Source organism: Bos mutus, chromosome 26, assembly GCF_027580195.1.
Source record: "Bos mutus isolate GX-2022 chromosome 26, NWIPB_WYAK_1.1, whole genome shotgun sequence".
Classification (NCBI taxonomy): Eukaryota; Metazoa; Chordata; class Mammalia; order Artiodactyla; family Bovidae; genus Bos; species Bos mutus.
The window spans coordinates 35,680,522-35,705,565 of NC_091642.1; the positions used below are offsets into that span (position 1 = coordinate 35,680,522).

Sequence of the window (25,044 nt, forward strand, 5' to 3'; positions counted from 1 at the left end):
TGGAGATATTTTATGAGCACACAGAATACCTACAAAATACTAAAATCTTCTGATACCTAGAATGATTTCAGGTGTAGTATTTATGCTTTTCATTCTTCCTGGTTTCCATTCCACACTTTAAATGAAATTCTCAGCTTTCTTCAAAATGTACGTGTAGGAACTTAAAAATAATACAAACCTGTAGTTCTCCAACCGCTCCCCACCCCGCCTCCTGCAACACACACACGCAAACACAATGCTGCTGTAACTGCAGGTCAGTAGGGTGGTTTCTTCCCCAGAAAGTGTAGGATTTTAAGCCCCTTTTCTTTGTGTTTGGATGGCCGCTGTAGCACACAATACATCAATTTCTGAATTAGTTTCTGATTTTTTTTTTTTTTAATGGCTTAAGGCAGTAGTACTCATGGTCCCTGGACCAGCATCAGCTGGGCCCATATGACAGACCTGCTGAATCAGAGACTCTGAGGATGGGGTCTAGCTGTTTGTGTTTTAACAAGCCCTCTGAGTGAGTGTGATATTTGGTCAAGTTGGAGAACCACTGGCTTAGAGAAATTGTTTTAAAATGAATAACACTAGTCTTCATATTATTTTTTTATTGGGGGAAAAAAGATTAGAACTGTTAACTGCAGAATTGAATCTGATTTGGGAAATGAAAGCTGGTTTGAAAGTGAAAGTGAAGTCGCTCAGTCGTGTCCCGACTCTTTGCGACCCCATGGACTGTAGCCTACCAGGCTCCTCTGTCCATGGGATTTTCCAGGCAAGAGTACTGGAGTGGGGTGCCATTTCCTCCTCCAGGGGATCTTCCCAACACAGGGATCGAACCTAGGTCTCCCACATTGTAGGCAGACGCTTTAAGCTGGTTTAGAGATATCTAAAGCATCCTCTCCCCGCATGCTGGTCCAGCCTTTTCTGGCCTGTCTGCTCTTGCAGTCCTGTCTGCCGGTGCCACATTGTGTTCTCTTCTTCTGCTTCTCATTTCATTGCAAAGTAAAATTATGTGAATTTAGACAAATGCTAGTGTCCTGCTGCTGCTGCTAAGTCGCTTCAGTCGTGTCCGACTCTGTGCGACCCCATAGACGGCAGCCCACCAGGCTCCCCCGTCCCTGGGACTCTCCAGGCAAGAACACTCCAATCATAGACAAATTACTGAATATGTTTAGCAAAAAGATAATAGAACTTTGTGTAAAATGTGATAAAAGATGTTGCAAAGTTTTTTTGTTTTTTGGATTTTTTTTTTTAGCTTGAAGGAAGGAAATAACATTTTTAATGCTTATTCTGTTTAAAGTATTTGAGAGCAATATAAATAATAAGCTGTGTATTTGTGTTTTTTTCAATAACAGATGTTAAAAACATTCTTGTGCCTAAGAATCAAAGAAATAGAAGTGAAAAAAGATACAGAGGATATTAATAAACCAAAAAAGTTCATGACTTTTAAGGAAAAGAGAAAAACTCTATCAAGAATGCAGAGAAAGGTTTGATTGATTTCCTTTTTGGTTTTAATTGATTTTAGAGTAAAATCAATTAGGCACAGGTAAAAATCATAGTTAAATAATATATAAATATATTTAGAGGATTTTATTTTCCCCAGTTATTGCAAAGAAATGTTTTATGAAATCAACTTTAACTGACAATTTATTAGCAAAGAGCAACAGGTGAAAAGGTTTTCTTGCCATGTTGTCTTTTATCCTTTGGCTTTTTCTTGCCGTGCTGGCTTTTAAGATCATCTTAGATTTGTTGTGATAACACAGATTCCTTCCTTAAAAGAAAGGGTGTATTCATGTGAAGTTGGCAACAACATAGGTTTTAATTGAATCTTGTTTCTCTGTTGCTTTGTATTTGAAACCCAGGTTGAAATTCCAGACTTTTATTTATTTGCTATGGGACTTTGTAAACTTTTTTTTTTAGTATTTTGAGAAATAGAGCTAATAATAGCTCTGCCTTGCCGGGGTCACTGTGCAGTTTAAATAGAATAATATAGGAAAACCACTTAACGGAGTGTACAGCACTGGGTGTACTGTATAAACATTGGTTACCACCACCACCATCATCATCATGATCTCTTCTCAAAACATTTCTAAACAGTTTATTAGGTTATTCAAATGGGTTATTAGGAGCAAAATAAAAAGTCATTTCCAGAAATATCCATCTTTGAATGGGTCTAATAACTTTTGAAAACAAGACAAATATCAGAGGGAGGGGACACATGTATACCTATGGCTAATTCTTGTTGACGTTTGACAGAAAACCACAAAATTCTATAAAGCAATTATAACTCAGTTAAAAAATAAATAAATTTTTTAAAAAGGCAGAAATGTCAAAATAGACTTAGTGATTGTTAACAAATGAAGGTTAATATTTAAATTATTTATACTACACTCTCCTAATGTAGGTTGGACATGCCTGTTAGGAATAGCATGTATGTGGCTACCGTGGGGAATCAGAGATTCTTAGCAGATCTTTAACAACTTCATGTGAAGGGAGGAAACTATTCCTCACTCAGTCCCCTATGTCTCAGGCAGTGTAGCAACCACTGTTTGCTGCTCTTACAGCAGGAAGGAGTGGGAAAAAATTGTTTTTTTGTTGAATTTCTGTATGTTTAGTATCTAGTTTTATGCATTATATGTTAATAAGTTTGGGAAGTATTGTTGATGACTGGTTTCCACGTTTTTCGTGATTTCACAATAAGAATTCTTTCTGGGCTGAGCATGTCCATTTTTTCTTTTTGAAAGAATTTAAGTTATAGAAAATTTAAGTTACAGAGAGTAACAATAGAATTTAAGTTACAGAGAGTAGTATAACATATCCCATGTATTTATCATTCTGAAGAGCAAGTATTAATACACTTCAGTTTTTTTTCTTGAAAAGAAAACACTGGTGATGGAGTTGGAGTCCCTTTGTTCCTCTCTCCAATCCCATTCTTCTGCCTTCCTCCTGGGAGGCAGCCACTGTCATATAATTGGTTTGTGTATGTTTCTTATCCATGTTTTTCTATTTTTGCTTGTATTTGTATCTGTAGACAATCTCTGGTGTTGTATGTGTTTCATTACACTGACATATAATGCGTCTCTGAAGCTAGCTTCTTCACTCAGTGGTACACCCTTGTTTTTAAAATCTACTTTCAGTGGAAGAAAGCAGAAGAGAAACTAGAGAGAGAACTTCGGGAGGCAGAAGCTTCAGAGAGTACTGAGAAAAAACTTAAACTGGTAGGCGGTTTCACACATTCTCTTATGCTTTTAAAAAGGTTTTGTTAAATAATCTTAACTAGAGACATTGTTTCAACTTATGGTTATACGACTTTGGTTTACTTCATGGGGCTTAGGTGTGTGATATGCAGGAAATAGTAACCTGATTGATGATGGTAGTTTTAGGAAATAACAGGATGTGTATCTTCATTCTGTTTTGTTGAAACTCTTAAGGTTGAATAGCGAGGAGGGATGGGAAAAGACAGAAAAGACTGGGCTTTCAAAAGTGATCGTTTTGCTAACTTGGGAGAAAGTGTACTAGGTTATACTGAAGTCATTTTGTCTGTTCTCAGCACACGGAGACTCTGAACATCGTGTTTGTAACCTACTTCAGAATACTGAAGAAGGCCCAGAGGTCACCTCTCTTGCCAGCAGTTTTGGAAGGTCTTGCCAAGTAAGGGCTGTGTAGGTTGAAATCTTTTAAATTCTTTCTAAATAAATAAGACCAAAATAATCATGAATTTTAAACAGGGCTCACTAATGATAACCTCGTGTCCTTCTCAGTTCTCATTCCTTTTTTATTTGTTACTAGCCTTTCCTTGAAACTATTTGTAACACTACACATTTTTTGGTTTTCTCATCTCAAACCTTTAGTTTTTTTCATTTCCTTCACTAACTCTTTCCTCCAGCTTACTCAGTTCTCACCGTCCCTAAGATTCATCCCTTCGTTCTGGTTTCCTTTTGCTCTGTAGTCAGTTTTTGGTCTTATATAATCTGTTCCTCTTAAGATAGGTCCTTTTGTATTTTTCTGTGAACCCTGATGAACCTGTTGGGGGATGTGAGCCAGAGTTATGGTCGTCATGATAGTTTTCTACAGTTATTTGAGATATTGTCCCATAGAACAGTGCTATCTAATAGAAATATAGTGTAAACTACATACGTAATTTAAAATTCTCTTTTAACCACATTGAAAAGGAAAAAGAAACAGTGAAATCAATTTAAGTATATTTTACTGAATTTATTTTATCTAAAATATTATTTTGACATGTAGTCAGTGATAAACATTAATGAGATATTTGGCATTCCTTTTTTCATAATGTATCTTCGAAAAATGGTATATATTTTACATTATAGCATATCATCTCAGTTTGGACTAGCCGCATTTCAAATGCCAGTGGCTACCATTGTTTGGAAGCCCAGCTTTAGAGATAGGACTAATGTCTGGAAGATAGAGAAAAGGCAGACTCTGTTCAATAAAGAAGAAATTACTTCCTAATGACTAGAGCTGTTTGGTGATGAAATGCTTTGCCTCATAAGATAGTGTGGTTTTTGTCATTGAAAGAGATGTTAGTCAGAGATTCGAAGAGAAGGTATTATTACATTAGGGAGGACCTGTTTGTTTTTTCAGTGACCAATTTCTTTTTTTAAACATAATGCTCATTTATTAATACAAATTGAAATAATGCAGTTAAAAATTAAAAGATCATAAGTTCCCTTCTTTCCTTTACCAGTATATAAATCTGCCTACCTACCTTTCATATAGATTGAATCTTTCACACAAATGTATACTGTTCTGTAACTTTTCTTTTTTTGATAAACAGTTATTCTGGGTATCCTTCCTTGTTAGTATATACAGACCCACTTTTAAGTTCATGATACTCCATTTTATGGATATATAATACTTTATTTGATCAGTGCCCAGTGCTACACTGGAAATAGCTTCAATGTACTTGTGTGCGTATATTGCTAGGTCAAAGAATATGTTCATTTTAAATGTTGATAATTATTGCTATATTACGTCTCCAAAAGGTTGTACCAATGCACAGGGAATCTGTGACCTCTAAGGTCTTTCCTTCTAAGATTTACTTAGTGTCAAAGGCTCTTGCACTAATTCTGAAGAGATATCCTGACTTGAACTACTTGAGTGCCTAACGTTTTATAGTGTACAGAGTGCTCTGACATTTAGTAGCTCACATGATTCTTTAACTCTATTGAGTGATCTCAGTTATTTCTAGAAATAGAAGGCCAGAATTTAGGATTATGTAGGTAATTAATTGAAGAGCCTGAGCTGGACACTAGGTGCAGCATTTCTTTTAAGCTTTCCTAGGGTTCGTTTTCTTATTAATAGCAAAATCTTTCCTGTCTTCCTTCTTCCTGCCCCATTTTCCTAGAAGCTGGAACTGATGACTCCTTTGTTACTTAGAACATCACTTGGGCAACTAGTCAGCTTGTCTCAGAGCTGACTCTTTGCTCTTAGCAACTTTTTTCTCTGAGCAGGAGTATTTTTGAAATATATTTAATTTGTTTAGTGCCTCATATACTCCTGCTGAGTATAGTGTCTAGTTGTGTATGAATTGTCCAAGAGGCCAGTATGAATTAATGAAAAATATAATCACTGTCATCTCTAGCATAGCTAACATTTTGAAACAAGTAATATTAAAAACACCGTTTTAAAGTCAAGTTTAATTTTTAAGCTCTTTATATCTATTTTTATGTTACCTTTTAACCAAATTCTGTTTGATTCTAGGTTTGCTCACCTTATCAATGTGGAATTTTTTGATGATTTATTAGTAGTTCTACATTCTCTCATTGAGTCTGGTGTAAGTAACTCTACTAATGAATTACTTTTTAAGATATAAATTGTAGTTATTCTTAATGTCCTTTTTTTTCTTTGTCTTTTGAAGGACTTAAGCTATCAAGAAAGTCTTCACTGTGTCCAGACTGCTTTTCATATTCTTTCTGGGCAAGGTAAGATAGTTTCTTGACCAAGTTTTGTTTGTCTTGGCCTGTAGAGGCTGTAACATACCTAATTGATGTTTGTTGTTATTTCAAAGGTGATGTTCTGAATATTGATCCAATGAAATTCTATACTCATCTTTACAAAACACTGTTCAAGTTACATGCAGGTACGTATGTTTAAGATAATGTGTTTTTAGTAAATCTTTATCTTTTAAGAATATGTTATGACTGCAGTTCTAGTCAATGAGAATTGAGAAATAGGAGCTGGTACATAAAATGCCAGCCTGCCAGTGCCACACATCTGTATTTCAGAAAACTTTTGGAGTTGACTGGAGATGAATTCCAACTCAGAGCAATACATGGGCAGGGTAGCACTGCTTCATCAATTAGGGAGATGATGTGGGACAGGTATGACAGGTTCATCTGAGATTTTTCAAGTGCATTGAAGTTGCGTAATGAAAAAGGGATGAGACCAGCCCTGAAGGGTCTTACCTGCTGTTTCAGGTGCTACGAATGAAGGCGTTGAGACCGTCCTCCAGTGTCTTGATGTCATGCTGACTAAACGCAGAAAGCAAGTTTCTCAACAGCGGGCCCTGGCCTTCATCAAGCGCCTTTGTACCCTTGCTCTTCATGTGCTTCCAAATTCGAGCATTGGCATTTTAGCAACTAACAGAATATTAATGCATGTAAGTAGGGTGCAAACAGATGGAGCATCGTTCTTGCTATGTAACAACGGTGTTTTGTTTGATATATGTCTTTTCCCCCACTTACAGTATTTTTTAATTATAAAAGTAATTCATATTTGTGATAAGATTAAGTAATAAAAGAAGTACATAAAATTATGAAAGGAAAACATTCCACTCCTACTGACACTCTCCAGAAATAACCATTTTTACCAGGTGGTGCATATCCGTCCAGAAGACCTTAAAAAATTCATATATAAATGTGTATGCTAAATACACACAAGTAGTAATTACTCAGTCATGTCCAACTCTTTGCGACCCTGGAGACTGTAGCCCATCAGGTTCCTTTCCATGGGATTCTCCAGGCAAGAATACTGGAGTGGATTGCCATTCCCTTCTCCAGAGGATCTTCCCGACACAGGGATTGAACCCTGGCCTCCTGCATTGCAGGCAGATTCTTTACCATTTGAGCTACAGGAAGTCCTAAACACACACAAACAGAATTTTTTTTCTTTTAATGGAGACGGGATTATGATATACATTTCCGTTCTACAACTTTTCTTTTTAATACTTACTGGTGGCGAACACATTTTTGTGTCAGTAAAAATACAGCTACTTTGTCTTGTTAATGACTGCTGGTTTAACATGGTTCTTACTGTGTGAAAGCACTGTTACATGCTTTGCAAAAATTAATTCACTTAATCTTCATAGCAACTCTGAAGTAGCTACTATTTTTCTCATTTATAGATAGGAAAAACTGAGGTCCAGAGAAATTAAGAAACTTGCCCAAAGTGACACTACTAGTAAGTTGCAGAGTTGAAATTAAAATTTAAGCAATCTGGCTTTTACACTTTGCATTTTTCTTTTGATGGGTGTAAGTTGTTTGCGTCTCTGCTATTATAAATGATGCTATAGTGAATATTCTTATATGTGTATCTAATGTAATTATTTCTATAAGAAGGATTCCTAAAAGTGGGGTTGCTGAGTGAAAGAATATCTGTTTTCTTTTGCAAGATGAAATGAATTATTTTCAAAGCAAGCTAAGAAAATATTCTTTTGCAATTTTTGTTCTGTTATGGAGCAAACTTAAATTGCAGAAATTAAAACTAGGTATAAAGTACATGTACTTATATCTCATATGTAACTATAGAACCAAATTATGTTTAAATGGAAATAAAAGTACAGAATCCAATAGCATCCTTAAAATTAATAATATTGTTTTAATTAGTCCTTCTTTTTCTGTGACATTTTTGCAGACTTTCCCTAAAACAGACCTGTTGCTTGACAATGAATCTCAGGGGAGTGGGGTTTTCCTTCCTGAGCTGGATGAACCCGAGTACTGCAATGCTCAGAACACCGCTCTTTGGGAATTGCATGCACTGCGGGTAAGAGGATCCCCCCCCAACCCAAGCCCCTTCCTTTTTGTGAAAAAATTTTTCAGTTTTTGCCCAAGTAGCTATAATTGCCAGAGAACTTAATGTATTTTGTTTTGGGACTGCCTTTCCTACAATTCCTGTCTTAATATTCCACATCTCACTTTGCTCTTGCTATTAAGATGCTGAGATGCATTTTCTAAGGAAGCAGAAAGTGGTGACAGTATTGTAGGGTGAGATTTCCTGAAATCTTTCCCTGACACTATTCAAAATAGAAGATTTGTTATGAGGCATATTTGTATTGGGTCCTATCCAGGGAGACTTCGGAAGCCTGCCAGTTTCAAGAGGGTTTCACCTATGTTGTGACTCTATAGTGTGAACAGTAGCATTCGAGTGGAAATACATTTCAAGAAATCTGTTGTAAACTAACTTTTTTTACTCTGAAAGAGAAATTGCCTTTTGATTTTCCTTTTCATACTGTAAAAGCAAGACTAAGCTACATTACTAGTAGCTTGGTCATCAGACTTGGAATCTTGTGAGCAAAGGTACTGTTTTTTCTGTGGGTGGGTGGTTCTAATGAATTAGATATGCATTTGTAGTTTTTAGAAAAACTGGTGTTTATTAAACTGTGGCTTGTGTCTTATAAAATACTGACCCGCGCAAAATGTGGTGGTCCTCTTTCCCCTTCAGCGACATTACCATCCCATCGTGCAGAGGCTCGCTGTTCACCTCATTGCCGGAGCCCCTTCAGAAGGCTCGGAAGCGCTCAAGCCAGAATTGAGCCGAAGGTAGTGTTTAGCGTCGCCTTATTATAGAACTCCAGATTACCACTGATAGCTGTTTTGACTATGAGAAATCTGTTTTTTACAAAGTAATAGATTTCAAAATGGAAAGTGGCCATTTGGTCATCTGGATTTGGTCCACTTCATTTTCTTGAGTTATTCCAAGGAGAAAACATTGCTAACTGAGATTTGGTTTGTTTTGAATAATTAACTTTTTTTTTTAGTTATAAAAAGTTTCACACATACAGGTAAATAGAATAGTGAATCCCCAGGTGCTTATTATTTAGGGTCAACTTTTAATAAGATGATGCCGTATTTGCTTTATGTGAAGATCCCTGAGTCTAACCAGACTCCCCTTTTTTCCCCCTCTGAATGGTTCTGCTAGGACCAGAAAGGGAGAAGTGAAGAAGCAGAGAGAAGTGCTTTGAACCCGGCCACCTAGAAGGCAGCAGTTTCTCTTGTTAGCCCTCACAACTATCTTTTTGTGTCCCCTGACCGGTCAGAATCTGGACCAGCACTTACAGTGTTCATCTTTCTCTTCCAGATGGGGAAAGGGGTCCTTCTAAAAGAAGTTTCTTTACCCACAAGTTTTTATTCTGAAAAATTTCAAAAAGTACAAAGAAGTTGAAACAGTAGTAATTATTTTTTCTCTCCCCTCACCCCCACACAAGATCAATTAGGAAATACTTGGTTCTACAGAAGACACCTTTGTGATAGTCCCGACACTCAGAGCTATTACAGCCCCACTGGTTTCTTTAATCAGAGACCACAGACAGGTGGCCTGAAAACAAAATTTTCTGGTCTAGTCAGTGTTTGAGAAAAAGTCTGATTAGTTGCTATATTGTAAAATTTGGGGGAATTCACCTAAAAATCACATTTCCAGCTTCTCTTGAAATACTGGAGAGATGACAAAACAGATCTGTATTTTTACATCATAATAGTCAGCTACCCACCTCTCTTAATGAGGTATAAATTGTAATTTCCTATAAATTCTTTTCCTTCTAGGTAGGACAGAGTTAACCTTTGCCCTTCTTCAGTCTCAGATCATTAAGGATTCATTTATATGCAAGGGTATGGACATTTATTCTGTCCTGATTGGCCTCTCCTGGCTTCCAATCCACGCAAACTGAAGAATTACACTGTTGGAAATCCGTGGAAGATAACTCCATGCCTTGTGTTCTCACGACTAACTTAACACTTAGTTGCATATCTTTCACATAACTGATTGAGTTGAGATTTGATCACATTAAACTTGAGGTCTTTTGCTCAGCCTTCTTTTCGTTCAGGCTTATATTTATCCGTGTATACCAGACCTATATGAGGTGGATTTAGTTGGATAATGAAGTTTTAATATGGGGATTTAGGACTTATTTTATATGTATGTTTTGCTGGTTTTCAAAGAAAACAAAAGCACTAATTAGAAAATATATATGCATCCTTAAGTTCATCACAGCATTATTTACAATAGCCAAGATACGGACGCAACCTAAATGCCCATCAATACATGAATAAAGAAAGTGAGGTATATATGACTGGAATATTACTCAGCCATGAAAAAAGGCATTAAAGCTTGCCCTTTGCAACAACATGGATGGGCATAGAAGGTATTATGCTAGGTGAAATAAGTCAGAGAAAGACAAATACTGTATGATTTCACTCTCAAAATAAATGAACCAACAAAATAGAAACAGTCATGGATACAGAGAACAATGAGGGGGTGCCAGAAAGGAGGGGGTTAGGAGGAGAGAAGTAGGTGAGGGAGATTGAGAAGTATACATTGAGTACAAACTGTTTTCTCTGGGTACGATCTAATTCTTCGGGTGCAGTCTAACTTTTCAAGTTATGCAGATAGATTGGTGCCTTTACATTTCTTATGTTTGTTATTATAGATCTGCTGCAGAACTTTTTGAGGCTTATAGCATGGCAGCAATGACCTTCAATCCTCCTGTTGAATCTTCAAACTCCAAAAGGAAGGTATGTGATAGTTTTCATAATTTTTTTTAAAAGATGGAATAAAAACTAAATGTCTCTTAGTAACTGATTTCAACTTGCTAAATTGTTTTCTAGGTGGATTTTTTTTTTTTTTTCATGTCTAGGAGCTGATGGTAGGGTGAATTTCTGGGATTGGATTCCCTTGGAGACAGGAGACTTGATTCAGTGTAGACTAGCTGGCGTGTCCAAGACCTGACGCGGGCCCTGTCATTGTTACATTCCGTGTGCTTTGATGTCAGCTGTTGCCATCTGTAGCTTTGCTCATGGCTTGTCTTTTGCTTACAGCATAAGCAGACTTTTAACTCATACTTCTAATATTTTTTCAGGATAAAGTTTTACAAGGGGATTCATTTTTGAATGAAGAGTTAAATCAGCTGATCAAAAGACATTGCAGTCAAGTTGCTACTCCGTTGCCTCTGGATTTCACCAAATGTTTGGAAACATCACTGCGGTAGTGGAAGAATGAGGAGTCGGTGGACTTCCTGTATATTTGTGTGTTTGTGCGGGTGCACATAAAGATTATTGTTAATTCAGGACCTTCTCTTGAGGAGAAAGAATTATCTTTTGCGTGGCACACGGTTCTGTCCCAATCCTAAAAATATGCACAGGAAAATCAAGACTATGAGATTCCTTTTTACCAGTTACTCTTTGTAACCAAATAAATCTATTTTTATTGCACCACCATGATGGAAGTGAGAAACATTCTAAATTTGAGTGTATATATTTTTATGAAAATTTTTGAGAAAAGGAAAAATAGCTTTCAATTGGATACCAGGTTCTTTGGCTCTTCCTGGACAATAAACTTCAAGAAGTAACCTAATTTGGTATATGGGAAAAAGAATGAGTGCTCATCATGGTTGCTTTCATGGAAAGTTTGAGTGTGATTCTAGTCTCTTTGAAGTCCTTCATATTTTCTGACATGCTCTGGAGGGTGAAAGGGGAAAAATCCCTTCCAGGTGGAAAAAAACAAGTCTGAGACATTACCATTCTGTCTTAAGGATAAAAGGTATCCAGTGAGGGTCTTCTGGGTTTCCCAGGTGGCACTAGTGGTACAGAGCCCACCTGCCAGTGCAAGAGACGTAAGAGAGACGGCTTTGATCCCTGGGTCGGAAGATCCCCTGGAGGAGGTCTTGGCAACCCACTGCAGTGTTCTTGCCTGAAGAATCCCATGGACAGAGGAGGTGGGAGGGCTACATGGGATTGCAATCCCATGGGACTGCAAAGAGTTGGACACTACTTACGTGGCTTAGCATGCATGCAGCACGAGGGGCTTTTATTTGATTCCCCCCGCCCCCTTTTTTTAAATGGTGAAATGCCTATTCTTAGGAATATAAATAAAAAGTAGTATTTTATGTGACTGTTGCCGTATTCTAGGAATGGCCTATGAAGTAAGTGTTTTAATTACCTGTTTATAAATATTCTTTACTGTGAATAGTTGAATAAAAAAGCTTCCTTTTCCTATTCTTTTGAGAATTAAAAAAAAAACACACAGCAGTCCAACTAGTTTCTAAAATCAGTTTTAGGCTTGATTATTTAATGGTGAGAAATGTATGATTCAACATACAAATATTTGCTTCTAACCCACTTTATAGATATTAAAAGCCAGAAATGTTATGAATCTTTGTTTAGATGACCGAGGGGTCTTTCCCCATTGGAACACAAGTGACCGGTATGTGTCGCAAATCATTTATTTTTCCAAACATATATAAATACATTTATATTTCACTTTGGCAGCAGAAACTATACTTTAATGAAAAATCAGTTTTAAAATAGAAGTTCATCAACTATTCCACAGTTGCACTATGCTTTTAACCTTGTTACATACACAGAGAATCACAGTGGGACCATAAAATTATACATCGTATATTTGAATATCCTGTATGAATTGCTGCTGCTGCTGCTAAGTCACTTCAGTCGTTTCCGACTCTGTGCAACCCCATAGACGGCAGCCCACCAGGCTCCCCGTCCCTGGGATTCTCCAGGCAAGAACACTGGAGTGGGTTGCCATTTCCTTCTCCAATGCATGAAAGTGAAAAGTGAAAGTGAAGGCGCTCAGTCGTGTCCGACTCTTGGCGACCCCATGGACTGCAGCCTACCAGGCTCCTCCATCCATGGGATTTTCCAGGCAAGAGTACTGGAGCGGGCTGCCATTGAATTGAGGATGAAACATACTTGTGCACTTAACTTCTGTAGTCTTGTACTGATGGGTTTCATTTTCAGAGCTAAATATTATAGTCATTAATGATAACACACACACATATAGCCCGAGGCTATTATAAACTAGTCTTAATATCTGTTTCTTTAACTAGATAAATTTTGAACACCTGCTGTGTGCTTAGCACGTGCTAGGCACTACACAGGGAACTGGGGTAACAACAGATACATATATAGCCTCAGTCTTCCATGCCCTTGTATGCCGAGTCAGGTCATTTTTGTTTGAATGAGGCATTACCCAGTTGAGTGTCAGAGTGAGTTGTCTTGAAGTTCAGAGACCTGTATCATCTGAAATAGGGAAGGTTTCAGGGGCCTGCTTGATGGCAGACTTGAGCATAGCATGTTTTGGATCTAAGAGAGATATACAAACAGCTTGGTAATCTTGGAGACTCAATATCTCAAAAACATTCAGGAATTCCTGTCAAAATCCTTAGCCATCAGGCAAGGACTGTACTTAGGAAATTAATAGGTAGCAATGGCAGAGAACATTTAAGTTGTTAACAATGTACTGTATCATGGAAATGTTGACTGAGGAGGGGTGGGCTTGGTGTAAGAGGCAGTCTCCTTTTCTAGTAACTTTTTGGAGGGCCCAGGGATTCCCCTGTTGCTGCTGCTGTGAGAGAAACAACTGGAGGGGTTCAAGGCTACCATTTAGAGATTTCTTTCGTTGTAGGCTGCCTTTCACTGTGCCAAGTTTAAAATCTGACACCAGCCAGGAATATCCTCCATAGTGGCACAGGAGCAGAGTTGTGGAGTTTTATGTTTTAGTTAATTCTGTTTTACCAGACCAGTACACAAGGTCTGATTACTTTTCGGAATTAAGCAAGGTCTCTGGGTGTCTGGCACAGGAGGAGAGGTCTACAGAGATACTAGAAAGGGAGAGAACAGAGGAAAGATATAGTTTTTAAGAAAAGTACATACGGAGCCACTGGGGAGGCCAACTGTCATTAATGAGCCTCCACTGTCTCCAGAGCCATCAAGATGGGAGACCTTTGTGGAAAAGTAAATTCAACTTTTGACTCACTTTTGTTGAGTCTGGACTCCATATTTCTCCCCAACAGGAGAATTTATAAATAAATAACTTTTACCTGCTAAGGATGACATGAAAGGAGGTGTTCCTTCAAGAGGGTACTTTCTGCCCAAATAATGCTGTTACTTCCTACAAATTTATCCTCAGACTTATTCTCAACTCCTTCACGCCCTTATGTGATCTTACATTAGTTGGCAAAACAGTGAATTCAGGATGAGGTGATAGAGAGGAAGTGACTCTGTTTTTTCTGGTGTCACACATCACATTGGATTCCCAGTCTAAATCCTTTCCTGCCAGCTCCCGTAATCTTAAAAGTTGGAATCACCCAACAGAGGGACAGAATTCATGCTCCTTTCTTTCTGTTTTCAGTGAAGCATCTTAAAATATTTTTCCTCAAAATCGTGTAATAAACCCAGCTTACATATTAGATTCTTTCCCATGTCAGCTTTACTGATGCAAGTTTGCTCCCCAGGTTTTAGTAGTCTGACAAGTATGAAGTGGTAATGGCTATAAGCCTGGGTGCTATATTAGATGTCCTAAACAGTAGGACAGTTTCTTGCATTTGCTATACTAATACAGCTGTATAATTCAGAGAAACTTCAAATCAAAATTTACTTTGGCAAACACCAGGTTGTGCTGGTTAGTTGTAATAATAGAGTAAACCCTCTACATTTTTGAGCAATGTGTCCCTCCTAAAATCCCTAGGACTCAAATCCCAGAGTATGTACTTTACCTCACAATAGGATGAACGATCAAGATGGGTTGCAACATAGGCAGAAGGCTGGGTTCACTCAGTTCCTAAAACCAGTCTCAAGGTAAGTTCCAGATTTTATGCTAAGGACCATGGTGTGGGATGGGAGGCTTAGAATCAAGGCCAATTGATAAAACCTCGTGAGGCCAGCCTTGCTTTCCATCTCACTGCTCTGCACAGTTTCATCTTGACACTAGCCAGTTAGACTAGTAACTCGATTTTAATGACACAGTAAGCCCAACCAGAGGCTTCTTTGGTGGCTCCGTCAGGCAAGAATCCACCTGTAACGCGGGAGACCTGGGTTTAATCCCTGGGTTGGGAAGCTCCCCTGGAGCAGGATATGGCAACCCTCTCCAGTATTCTTGCCTGGAGAATCGCCATGGACAGAGGAGACTGGTGGGCTGCAGTCTCTGGAGTTGTAAAGAATCGGACATGACTGAGCAGCTAAGCACAGCAAAGCCCAAACAGATGGCAAAAATGCCCATTAGTTGAGACAAGTTTGATCACAGTTTCTGGGAAATTTAAAGTGAAGGGAGCATTGTGCATTTGTTGCAGACTGACTATTTGATTTAAAAAGAGACCTGCAGTACTGTACAAACAGCATCAACTTGAAATAGCCTGAATGCTATTGACAAGCAAACGGCGATTCTTTTAGCAATGAGGTTTGTGACTTAGTCAGAACTTCCAATTACATGAAAGGTGTGTTGTGTGTTTTTGATACTTTTGTTAAGAGTACACAAAGAACGGGGAATTATTTTATTCATTTTTTTTTATGATGCAAATGTTTCAAAGCAAAGATTAGAGATTTTAGTATGTTTTGTAATTTGAAGAAAAACATCAAATTTGAAGGTCATTAGAAAGATAAAATTTGGATTTTACTTTAGAGGAACACATTTCATGTGAAAAGTCACAATTTGCTTCGTGCCAAGAACAAGACGAATCCTTTACACTTACATGATAGTCTTATACAGCAAGGTTTTAAAAATAATTTACGTTAAATGGCAAGTTACATGAAATTCTGGCCTATTTCAGGTATTCAGGGTATACATTTTGTTTTAAGATTTGTTTTCAAATAGTGACATAGAACCACTAATGCTTCTAATCTGCAAGCAATATCAAGAAGGCTATGTATAATAAATACATAGGTACAGTGTCAGTACAAACCTCGTAAAATAAATAAACACCAACTCAGTCTACTTTTGCATTAGAAACATGGTTAAGTTTCTTACTAAGATGCCACAACTCAGTAGATACGTTATTCTAAATTCATTTTGTAGAAACCAAAAGTCTGTGAATATAAGCAATAAACATAAAAAACCCAACATCATTCTATATGTAAAAAGAAACACTATGGAAGAGCTCATGATGGTACAATGTAGAGTACGTTGAATTACTTTTTAATGAGTCCTAAAGGACATATTTACACAGCAATGCCCCAGAGCTTCCAATTCTTATCCGTAATAGGTATGACTAAACCAGCCTGCTTCATTTCTTACCTCTTTGCATCTTGTTCCCAGTTTTCTAAGTCAGGTCAGCAAACTGTGGCCCTTGAACCAAATCCAGCCTGCCACCTGCTCTTGTGTGGCTGTTGAACTAAGAATAGTTTACATTTTAAAATGATTTTTCAAAAAATCCAAAGAGGAATATTTATGCCATGGGAAAGTGATATACCATTCCAATTCCAATGTCTTTAAATAGTTTTCTTGGATCACAGCCACGTTCAATCATGTATGTATTGTCTACGGCTGCTTTTGCATTAAGCTGAGTCATTGCAACAGAGACCATTTGAAGAACGAAGATATTTACTGACTAGCCCTTTACAAAAAGTTTGCTGACTCCTGTTCTAAGTCAATTATTGCAAGCTTAGCGGTGGTTTTTCCAACTGTTGACAGGTGTAAAATGGCAGTCTGCTGGGCTTCTTTGCTTCAATCAGCAGGAAACCAGTTCTGTACCATTTTGCTTGACCTCAGCTCAGACCTTATATCAAGAGTTCAGAAATCATAAGTTTCCAGTTTAGTTTATGAAAATAAGGGAATTATATTTGTCTCCATTATGTTCGTTCTTGATTTTAACTTCTTGCCAAAAGATCTTCACCTGTAAAGTCGTATACATAGGCTTGTTAGTATTAATGTCTTCAAAGTGAAGCAGCAGAAACAGTCCACAGTGTAGCAAGGTTTAGGGTTCAACCAACAGAAACCCACAGCTCTGGTGGCTGGGTTTGGGGCAGAGAATATTTCCTATAAACTCATAGTGTTAGAACATGATGTTCCTGGGAGGTGGAACATTAGGCTATTTCTGCCCTGGAACACCACATTCTGTAGAAAGTTTTTTAACCACAAACTGTTTAGCTTTTTTTTTTTTAAAGGTGGACTTCTTTCAACTCGTTAAATATATTACTTAAGGTAAATAATTACTTGTTTAGAAATTCTTATATTATTATTAGGGGGTAACTCTTGAAAGTTTAGAGGTGAATATTTCAGAACAAATAACATGAAATATTATGTTGCTCAGAAAGCAATAAAAATACTAAACTTGTTTTCTTATGAGCATATACAGAAAGGCCCTTCTTTTTTCCCAAGTGCTCTTGGAGACACTATTTGTAAAGTTAATAACATGGGACATATATTACCATATATACATCTATGCACCAATGGCTATTCTTTCAATGACTGTTAAAGAGAACCTTCCCCAAATTTAGGGAAAGAGGTCAACTGACTGACTATGAATTTCTGCTTATGATAGGAAAATTGAATCCAAAGGCAATCATCTAAATCACCACCCCCTTCCCTGTTCTCATAAAGTATAAGCAACTAGTAATGCTCATTAGAGCAAGCACATTATTTTGAAGTCAAATTTCTAATGGAGTTGTATTATGTACTTATTAATCTTCTGGCACACCCAGGGCTTTTTCTCTGCCAAGTGTAATTCCACTCTATCATTAACGGAGGTTATAACAAAGAGGTGAGAGGTGTGCATAACATTGTCGCATGTGTAATTTATTTGATGCTAAGTTCTTGATATGGAGAACAATATCTGAAATTCTGATCATTGTCTTTACTGTGTGCTCATAGACCCACTACCAGGAGGAGTCATTTTCCAAAAGCTGCAGAGGCTCCACATGGTGCTCAGTTCTTGGAGAAGAAAGCACTATCTCAGTGACACTGTCACTGAGAAGGAAAGTAAGTTGAGTCTGGAACTTTAAGATACCAGGGAATTCTCTGGTGGTCCAGTGGTTAGGACTTTGCACTTTCACTGCCGGGGACCCGGGTTCAATTCCTGGTCAGGGAACTAACAGGAAGCAAGGTGGTAATAAAGATAATACAAAAAAAAGGGGAGGGTATGGAATACCAGAAGTACCACAACAAAAAATGAGTGCTGAGCCTTCTCAGAGTCTGGAACAGTCCAGGGTTTCACGATTCTGTGCAGATTCAGTATTATCTGATGCTGTATGATGCGGACTGCTGCCATGGTGCTGAGATTTCTTTCTGGTGAGTCTTTGCATACAAAACCTAAAGAGCCCTGACTCGGGATAGTGGGCTGTGCAGAAGCTCTGGAGGGGGTGGTTTCCTGTGTTTCGCTATGTCTGTTTTGAAAGAGCTTTCTTTGTAAGTGTATCTGGGGCACCAGTTGTTTTAGGAGTTGCTTCTTAAACACTGGCTCAATATGGGCTCTTGTACGTCAGATTTGGCCCCATCAAGAGGTATCAGTAAATTCTTTAAATTGTGAGCTATAATTTTATATAAGAAATAACTGATTGTGGGCAGACAGATGATGCAGCTGTGTAATATAAGCAACAATGCCTTCACCATGCTGTTGATGTCTCAAGGATTTTAAATCTTAGAACTCTATGATGGAACAGGTGAAAAGAGGGCTTTAATAATCCCTTGAGTTCATTATTCAGGATTTGAAATAGCTCAACTGGAATTCCATCACCTCCACTAGCTTTGTTCGTAGTGATGCTTCCTAAGGCCCACTTGACTTCACATTCTAGGATGTCTGGCTCTAGGTGAGTGATCACACCATCGTGATTATCTGGGTTGTGAAGATCTTTTTTGTACAGTTCTGTGTATTTTTGCCACCTCCTCTTAATATCTTCTGCTTCTGTTAGGTCTATACCATTTCTGTCCTTTATTGAGCCCATCTTTGCATGAAATGTTCCCTTGGTATGTCTAATCTTCTTGAAGAGATCTCTCTTCTTTCCCATTCTATTCTTTTCCTCTATTTCTTTGCATTCATCGCTGAGGAAGGCTTTCATATCTCTCCTCGCTATTCTTTGGAACTCTGCATTCAGATGCTTATATCTTTCCTTTTCTCCTTTGCTTTTCACTTCCCTTCTTTTCACAGCTATTTGTAAGGCCTCCTCAGACAGCCATTTTGCTTTTTTTGCATTTCTTTTCCATGTGGATGGTCTTGATCTCTGTCTCCTGGACAATGTCATGAACCTCCATGCATAGTTCATCAGGCACTCTGTCTATAAGATCTAGTCCCTTAAATCTATTTCTCACTTCCACTGTATAGTCATAAGGGATTTGATTTAGGTCATACCTGAATGATCTAGTGGTTTTCTCCACTTTTTTCAATTTCAGTCTGAATTTGGCAATAAGGAGTTCATGATCCGAGCCACAGTCAGCTCCCGGCCTTGTTTTTGCTGACTGTATAGAGCTTCTCCATCTCTGGCTGCAAAGAATATAATCAATCTGATTTCAATGTTGACCATCTGGTGATGTCCATGTGTAGAGTCTTCTCTTGTGTTGTTGGAAGAGGGTGTTTGCTATGACCAGTGCGTTCTCTTGGCAAAACTCTATTAGCCTTTGCCCTGCTTCATTCTGTACTCCAAGGCCAAATTTGCCTGTTACTCCAAGTGTTTCTTGACTTCCTACTTTTGCATTCCAGTCCCCTATAATGAAAAGGACATCTTTTTGGGTGTTAGTTCTAGAAGGTCTTGTAGGTCTTCATAGAACCGTTCAACTTCAGCTTCTTCAGCATTACTGGTCGGAGCATAGACTTGGATTACCGTGATATTGAATATGCCATCAAATTTGGAAAACTCAGCAGTTTCATTCCAGTCCCAAAGAAAGACAATGCCAAAGAATGCTCAAACTACCACACAATTGCACTCATCTCACATGCTAGTAAAGTAATGCTTAAAATTCTCCAAGTCAGGCTTCAGCAGTACGTGAACTGTGAACACCCAGATGTTCAAGCTGGTTTTAGAAAAGGTAGAGGAGCCAGAGATCAAATTGCCAACATCTGCTGCATCATCAAAAAAGCAAGAGAGTTCCAGAAAAACATCTATTTCTGCTTTGTTGACTATGCCAAAGCCTTTGACTGTGTGGAACACAATAAACTGTGGAAAATTCTGAAAGAGATGGGCATACCAGACCACCTGACCTACCTCTTGAGAAACCTATATGCAGGTCAGGAAGCAACAGTTAGAACTGGACATGGAACAACAGACTGGTTCCAAATAGAAAAAGGAGTACATCAAGGCTGTATATTGTCATCCTGCTTATTTAACTTATATACAGAGTACATCATGAGAAACGCTAGGCTGGAAGAAGCACAAGCTGGAATCAAGATTGCTGGGAGAAATATCAATAACCTCAGATATGCAGATGACACCACCCTTATGGCAGAAAGCAAAGAAGAACTAAAGAGCCTCTTGATGAAAGTGAAAGAGGAGAGTGAAAAAGCTGGCTTAAAACTCAACATTCAAAAAACTAAGATCAGGGCATCCAGTCCCATTACTTCATGGCAAATAGTTGGGGAAACAATGAAAACAGTGACAGACTTTATTTTCTTGGGCTCCAAAATCACTGCACATGGTGACTGCAGCCATGAAATTAAAAGACACTTACTCCTTGGAAGGAAAGTTAGGACCAGCCTAGACAGCATATTAAAAAGCAGAGACATTACTTTGCCAACACAAGTCTGTCTCATCAAAGCTGTGGTTTTTCCAGTGGTCATGTATGGATGTGAGAGTTGAACTATTAAGAAAGCTGAGCGCCGAAGAATTGATGCTTTTGAACTGTGGTGTTGGAGAAGACTCTTGAGAGTCCCTTGGACTGCAAGGAGATCCAACCAGTCCATCCTAAAGGAGATCAGTCCTGGGTGTTCATTGGAAGGACTGATGCTAAAGCTGAAACTCCAATATTTTGGCCACCTTATGTGAAGAGCTGACTCATTTGAAAAGACCGTGATGCTGGGAAAGATTGAGGGCAGGAAAGAAGGGGACGACAAAGGATGAGATGGTTGGATAGCATCACCGACTCAATGGACATGGGTTTGGGTGAAATCCGGGAGTTTGTGATGGACAAGGAGGCCTGGTGTGCTGCGATTCATGGGGTCACAAAGAATCGGATACGACTGAGCGTCCGAACTGAAGTGAACTGAGTTCATTAAGAAACTAAGTGAAAGAAGAGATCTATGTTTGGTTTCCTCACATGCCTTTTTAAAAAAAATTCAGGTTCCATTTAAATAGTTTAAAACAGAATGAAATTTACTCTGTATGGGAATACCAAGCAGTGAGCTGGCAACCAAAGGCATAATTTACTTCAGGCTGTTATGTCATTTTGCTTTCTTTTTAATCATCACAACTTGCATGCCAGATCTTAATTTTTTCATTGAGTCAGAAGAAATGGAGGTTGTTAAGGCTAAATCAGAGCTAAATTAGAAGAACAGCAAACTAAAAGTCCAAAGAATGAAAACAGAAAGACCCATAGCAGTCCTTTGAGAATGTTCATGTGAATTACCAGTAATTAAGACAGTTCTATGTCTGATGAAATAAAGCTATTGCAGTTTGGGCAAGTTTATTGTCCTCTTGTGGCCTTTGGTTATCTACAAAATAAGGAGATCTGAAATCATCAGTGCTGAAGTCGTGTGTATCTTCAGAGCCCCTTTTCTCTAGGGTACCATCCCTACCTGCCTCTGGAACTTCCTCCTCCAGGAAAAGACAAAAGACAGTGTACAAACTTATGTCTTACAAAGCAGTATAGTTGACCCCATTTTAGAACGCTGCGATGACTCGGGATACCTGGGTAAACCGTGCTATCTTGCTCACTGTCGGTAGTCTATGGTGTCACTGGAAGGCAAGCCACCCACAGGTTTCTCTTCCTTGTTTTGGACGTTTTCTGAGGCCAAGACCTGAGAAGGTGATGTGGGTCCTCGGGGCTGTTTAGTCTTGGTGAGCTTCTTGAGTTCGCTTGCAAAAGAGATGCCTTTTTTTTTATCTTCTCGAGATGCCTGTGGAAAATAAGAACCTGCCCTTGGTATTAGGTTAAAGAGATTGTATCAGAGAGAGCCCTTTGTTGTTCTCTCTCTGGTCGGTAGAGCTTTGGAAAGCAGGGCGGAGGGGACCCCCCCTCACCCCCTGGGCACCTCAAGACTGCTTACACCCAGAGGGAAACATTTCTTTCCACACAGTGAAAACAGAGCCAAACCGCATTCTTCCCACTAGTGTCCTTGACTCGGGAACTTCCTTCTGGCTTTCACCAGCTCCTGAATTTGATTATACTGTAGTTATGAAAATCAAATAGAGCAAAATAACCTTGAACTTTACCTGCACCTGTTCCTTTAGCTTAAGGATGAATTTTCCTGCACCTTTCCACTTGCTTTGAGCTTGAAACACACACTCCTGATCCAAAAGGACGCGCTGGGAGGCCTTTGGGGTGGAAGATTTCCTGTTGGCGGTGTCTTTCACCACCTCTTCCAAAAGCACATAGTCACTCGGGTTGGGGTTGCTCAGGATGCTATAGGAATATTTGGCTTTGCATAAGGTCTGAAAGGTAAGTTATGATCAACAGAATAAAAACACAGGATCTCCAACACTTGCTTCCCTGTAAACGAGACTTTAAGGTGGAAAAATGTCGCAGACTTTTGGACAGGGGTGGGGGGTCCTTTTCAGATCATGTCATCCCACCTCTCAGTTTACATTCTCACAGTTGTAGCTTACACAAACTTGACATTGCCTCGTTTAGCTTCACAACACCCATCCATGATTTAGATGTTACAATCCCCATTTTTCAGACAAGGAGGCTTAAGCTTAAGAGGTCAGGCATATTACAGAGGATGGACAGCTTAGTAACAGAAAAAGGACTTGAGCCAGATTTTCTGCATCCACCAAAGTTCATAGATCTGAAAGTGACCCAGACAGTGAGGGACAGAATCCTGACCCTCCAGAGCCTCTCTGGCGCACGACACTGCCTCTTCATCTCAGAGTCTTGGATGTTGAAAGCATTTTAAGACTTACCTGGTCTCACCTCTCTTTTATCGAGACTATCTTTCATTTATTCACTCATCTAACATTTACTATGTCCCAGGTACTGTATGTACTTTGGGGAGTTCAAAGTCTATTAAGGAGACTAATATTAACCAAATTATTGTGCAGTCAGTGTAGCAAATAACATTTAAATAGTGCTTTGCCATGTTAGGTGTTATACTAGGCAAATGTCCATTACATATATTTAATGTTCACAATAGCTATTAAGAAAGTGCTGTTATACTATCTTCATGTTTTTCTGTGTGGTAGCTTGGCACACAGCATTGTGCTGGAGCCCACTGGAATCTGATGTTTGAGGAATGTACAAGACAGAAACGCAAATGCTACAAATTGGGGTCTTTTTTTTTTTTTTTAAAGAGACAATTTACCACCACACCCATGTAACTTACGCACAGATTGTTAAATGACTTCCCCAAGCTCTCCCAGCTAGTAAGATGTAGAGCCAGGGTTTACCTGGAACAACCTGATTCAGAGTCTGTTCTGTGAGCCATTATGCTAACTTCTCAAGCAAGTGTTTAATAAACGCAAACCACTACAGGGCGTGGAATGAAGGCAGCAGAGTTCTCTGGAGCCATATACAAAGAAGCGGGGAGAGAAGACCAGAGAAGGGGAGAGGGTCAGAGAGTCCTCCTGCGTGTCATCTGAAGGATCCCAGAGAGACGGTCACTAGGTGATGGACAGTGACGCTCCCGCTCTGCAGATCCACCTCCTGGCTCTGCTGTCAAGGCTTCTGAGAGAGCCTGACTCACAGCATATACTGGGCAAGTATCGTTGAAGGACCGGACACTTCCTGGCCTTACCAGGCACATGCTGCCTTGTCGTATCCCCTGTGTTCCAGAACCTTATTCCCAGAGGAGGCTAAGCCCAGCAGTTGACACTGAGGACAGGGCTGGGGGAGGGCGGGGAGGCCTTCACCTGCTGAATGACATCCTGCGCGGTGCTGACACGCGGCGCCTTGATGACCGTGCGTGGTTGCTCTGGGGAAACGTCATGCACCTGGACAAAGAAGCTGTCCTCCTCTGAGCTCAGGAGCATCTCCTTGTCATCTTGTGCAATGCTCTTCTCTTCCAGGTTCTATGTTAAGAAAAGACAAGTCTGAGTAAATGATAACATAGGATAAAGAAAAATCTAGGAAAAATTTGAGTTGGATCTTGGTGACATGGAAACAACTTCTTAGCTTGATATCCCATACACTAGTTACTGTTTCACAAACTATCCTAGAAGGATATACATGTCATCTTAGAGGAGGAAAGTACTGTAAGTTTCTGCTAATGTTGACACACTGATAAGGTCTCGTCCCGAACAAGCCAGTAGATCTGCTCATGTTTGCTGTGGATTTTGAGTCCACAAATCAGCTAGAGATAAATCTGTAAAAAGACAACATGCCATTTTTCCAATTACTAAAATTCAAATGGGCTTCCTTGGTGGTGCTCATGGTAAAGAATCCACCTGCCAATGCAGGAGACGTAAGAGATGCTGGTTCATCCCTGGGTCGGGAAGATCCCCTGGAGGAGGGCGTGGCAACCCACTCCAGTATTCTTGCCTGGAGGATCCCTTAGACAGAGGAGCCTGGTGGGCTACAGCCCACAGGGTCACAAAGAGTCAGACATGACTAAAGCGACTTAACACACATGCAAAGGCCAAATAATACGGTAAGTACATTTAAGAGAAATCCCATCCATTCCCCAATAAAACTTGAGCATTTAAGAAATGCTAGACATGTGAAATGTGAAACATGCAAGATTGATGTTCCGGTAGGCTGAATGAACAAAACCCACAGTGAAAAGGCTGAAACAATGCCTGGAGGTAAGTAACATCTAAATGGATATTGACAAAATTCTCAATAATTTTGAGATTGGTCATTGGGTTAAATGGTCTTTGGTGGGTTGGCTTTCAGTGAATTTTACATTTATAATTATATGATTTAAGTATATAGTTGAAAGTGAAAGTGTTAGTCAACTCTTTGCGATTCCATGGACTGTAGCCTGCCAGGCTCCTCTGTCCATGGAATTCTCCAGGCAAG

The 25,044-nt window shown here is 39.1% G+C and overlaps 2 protein-coding genes and 1 non-coding gene across 5 annotated transcripts in view; 2 read left to right on the forward strand and 1 right to left on the reverse strand.

The window, feature by feature from the left end:
- The window catches only part of NOC3L (NOC3 like DNA replication regulator), a 25,772-nt gene extending 14,476 nt beyond the window's left edge, over positions 1–11,296 (forward strand). For both annotated transcript variants that reach the window (XM_070363816.1, XM_070363817.1), the window contains exons 11-21: positions 1,338–1,469; positions 3,120–3,200; positions 3,533–3,633; positions 5,707–5,779; positions 5,864–5,927; positions 6,014–6,085; positions 6,423–6,604; positions 7,858–7,986; positions 8,665–8,762; positions 10,646–10,730; positions 11,075–11,296. In XM_070363816.1, the coding sequence (XP_070219917.1) occupies positions 1,338–1,469; positions 3,120–3,200; positions 3,533–3,633; positions 5,707–5,779; positions 5,864–5,927; positions 6,014–6,085; positions 6,423–6,604; positions 7,858–7,986; positions 8,665–8,762; positions 10,646–10,730; positions 11,075–11,203 (1,146 nt within the window). In that variant the 3' untranslated portion in view covers positions 11,204–11,296. The remainder of the gene's footprint in view (positions 1–1,337; positions 1,470–3,119; positions 3,201–3,532; positions 3,634–5,706; positions 5,780–5,863; positions 5,928–6,013; positions 6,086–6,422; positions 6,605–7,857; positions 7,987–8,664; positions 8,763–10,645; positions 10,731–11,074) is intronic.
- Positions 11,297–12,254: 958 nt separating this feature from the next.
- Positions 12,255–25,044, reverse strand: part of PLCE1 (phospholipase C epsilon 1) — a 372,454-nt gene continuing 359,664 nt past the window's right edge. For both annotated transcript variants that reach the window (XM_070363815.1, XM_070363814.1), the window contains 4 exons: positions 23,937–24,095; positions 22,302–22,520; positions 21,777–21,985; positions 12,255–16,837 (listed from right to left, as the gene is read on the reverse strand). In XM_070363815.1, the coding sequence (XP_070219916.1) occupies positions 21,800–21,985; positions 22,302–22,520; positions 23,937–24,095 (564 nt within the window). In that variant the 3' untranslated portion in view covers positions 12,255–16,837; positions 21,777–21,799. The remainder of the gene's footprint in view (positions 16,838–21,776; positions 21,986–22,301; positions 22,521–23,936; positions 24,096–25,044) is intronic.
- TRNAE-UUC (transfer RNA glutamic acid (anticodon UUC)) lies at positions 17,959–18,031 on the forward strand. Its single transcript has one exon. It is a non-coding gene; the product is annotated as a tRNA-Glu (tRNA).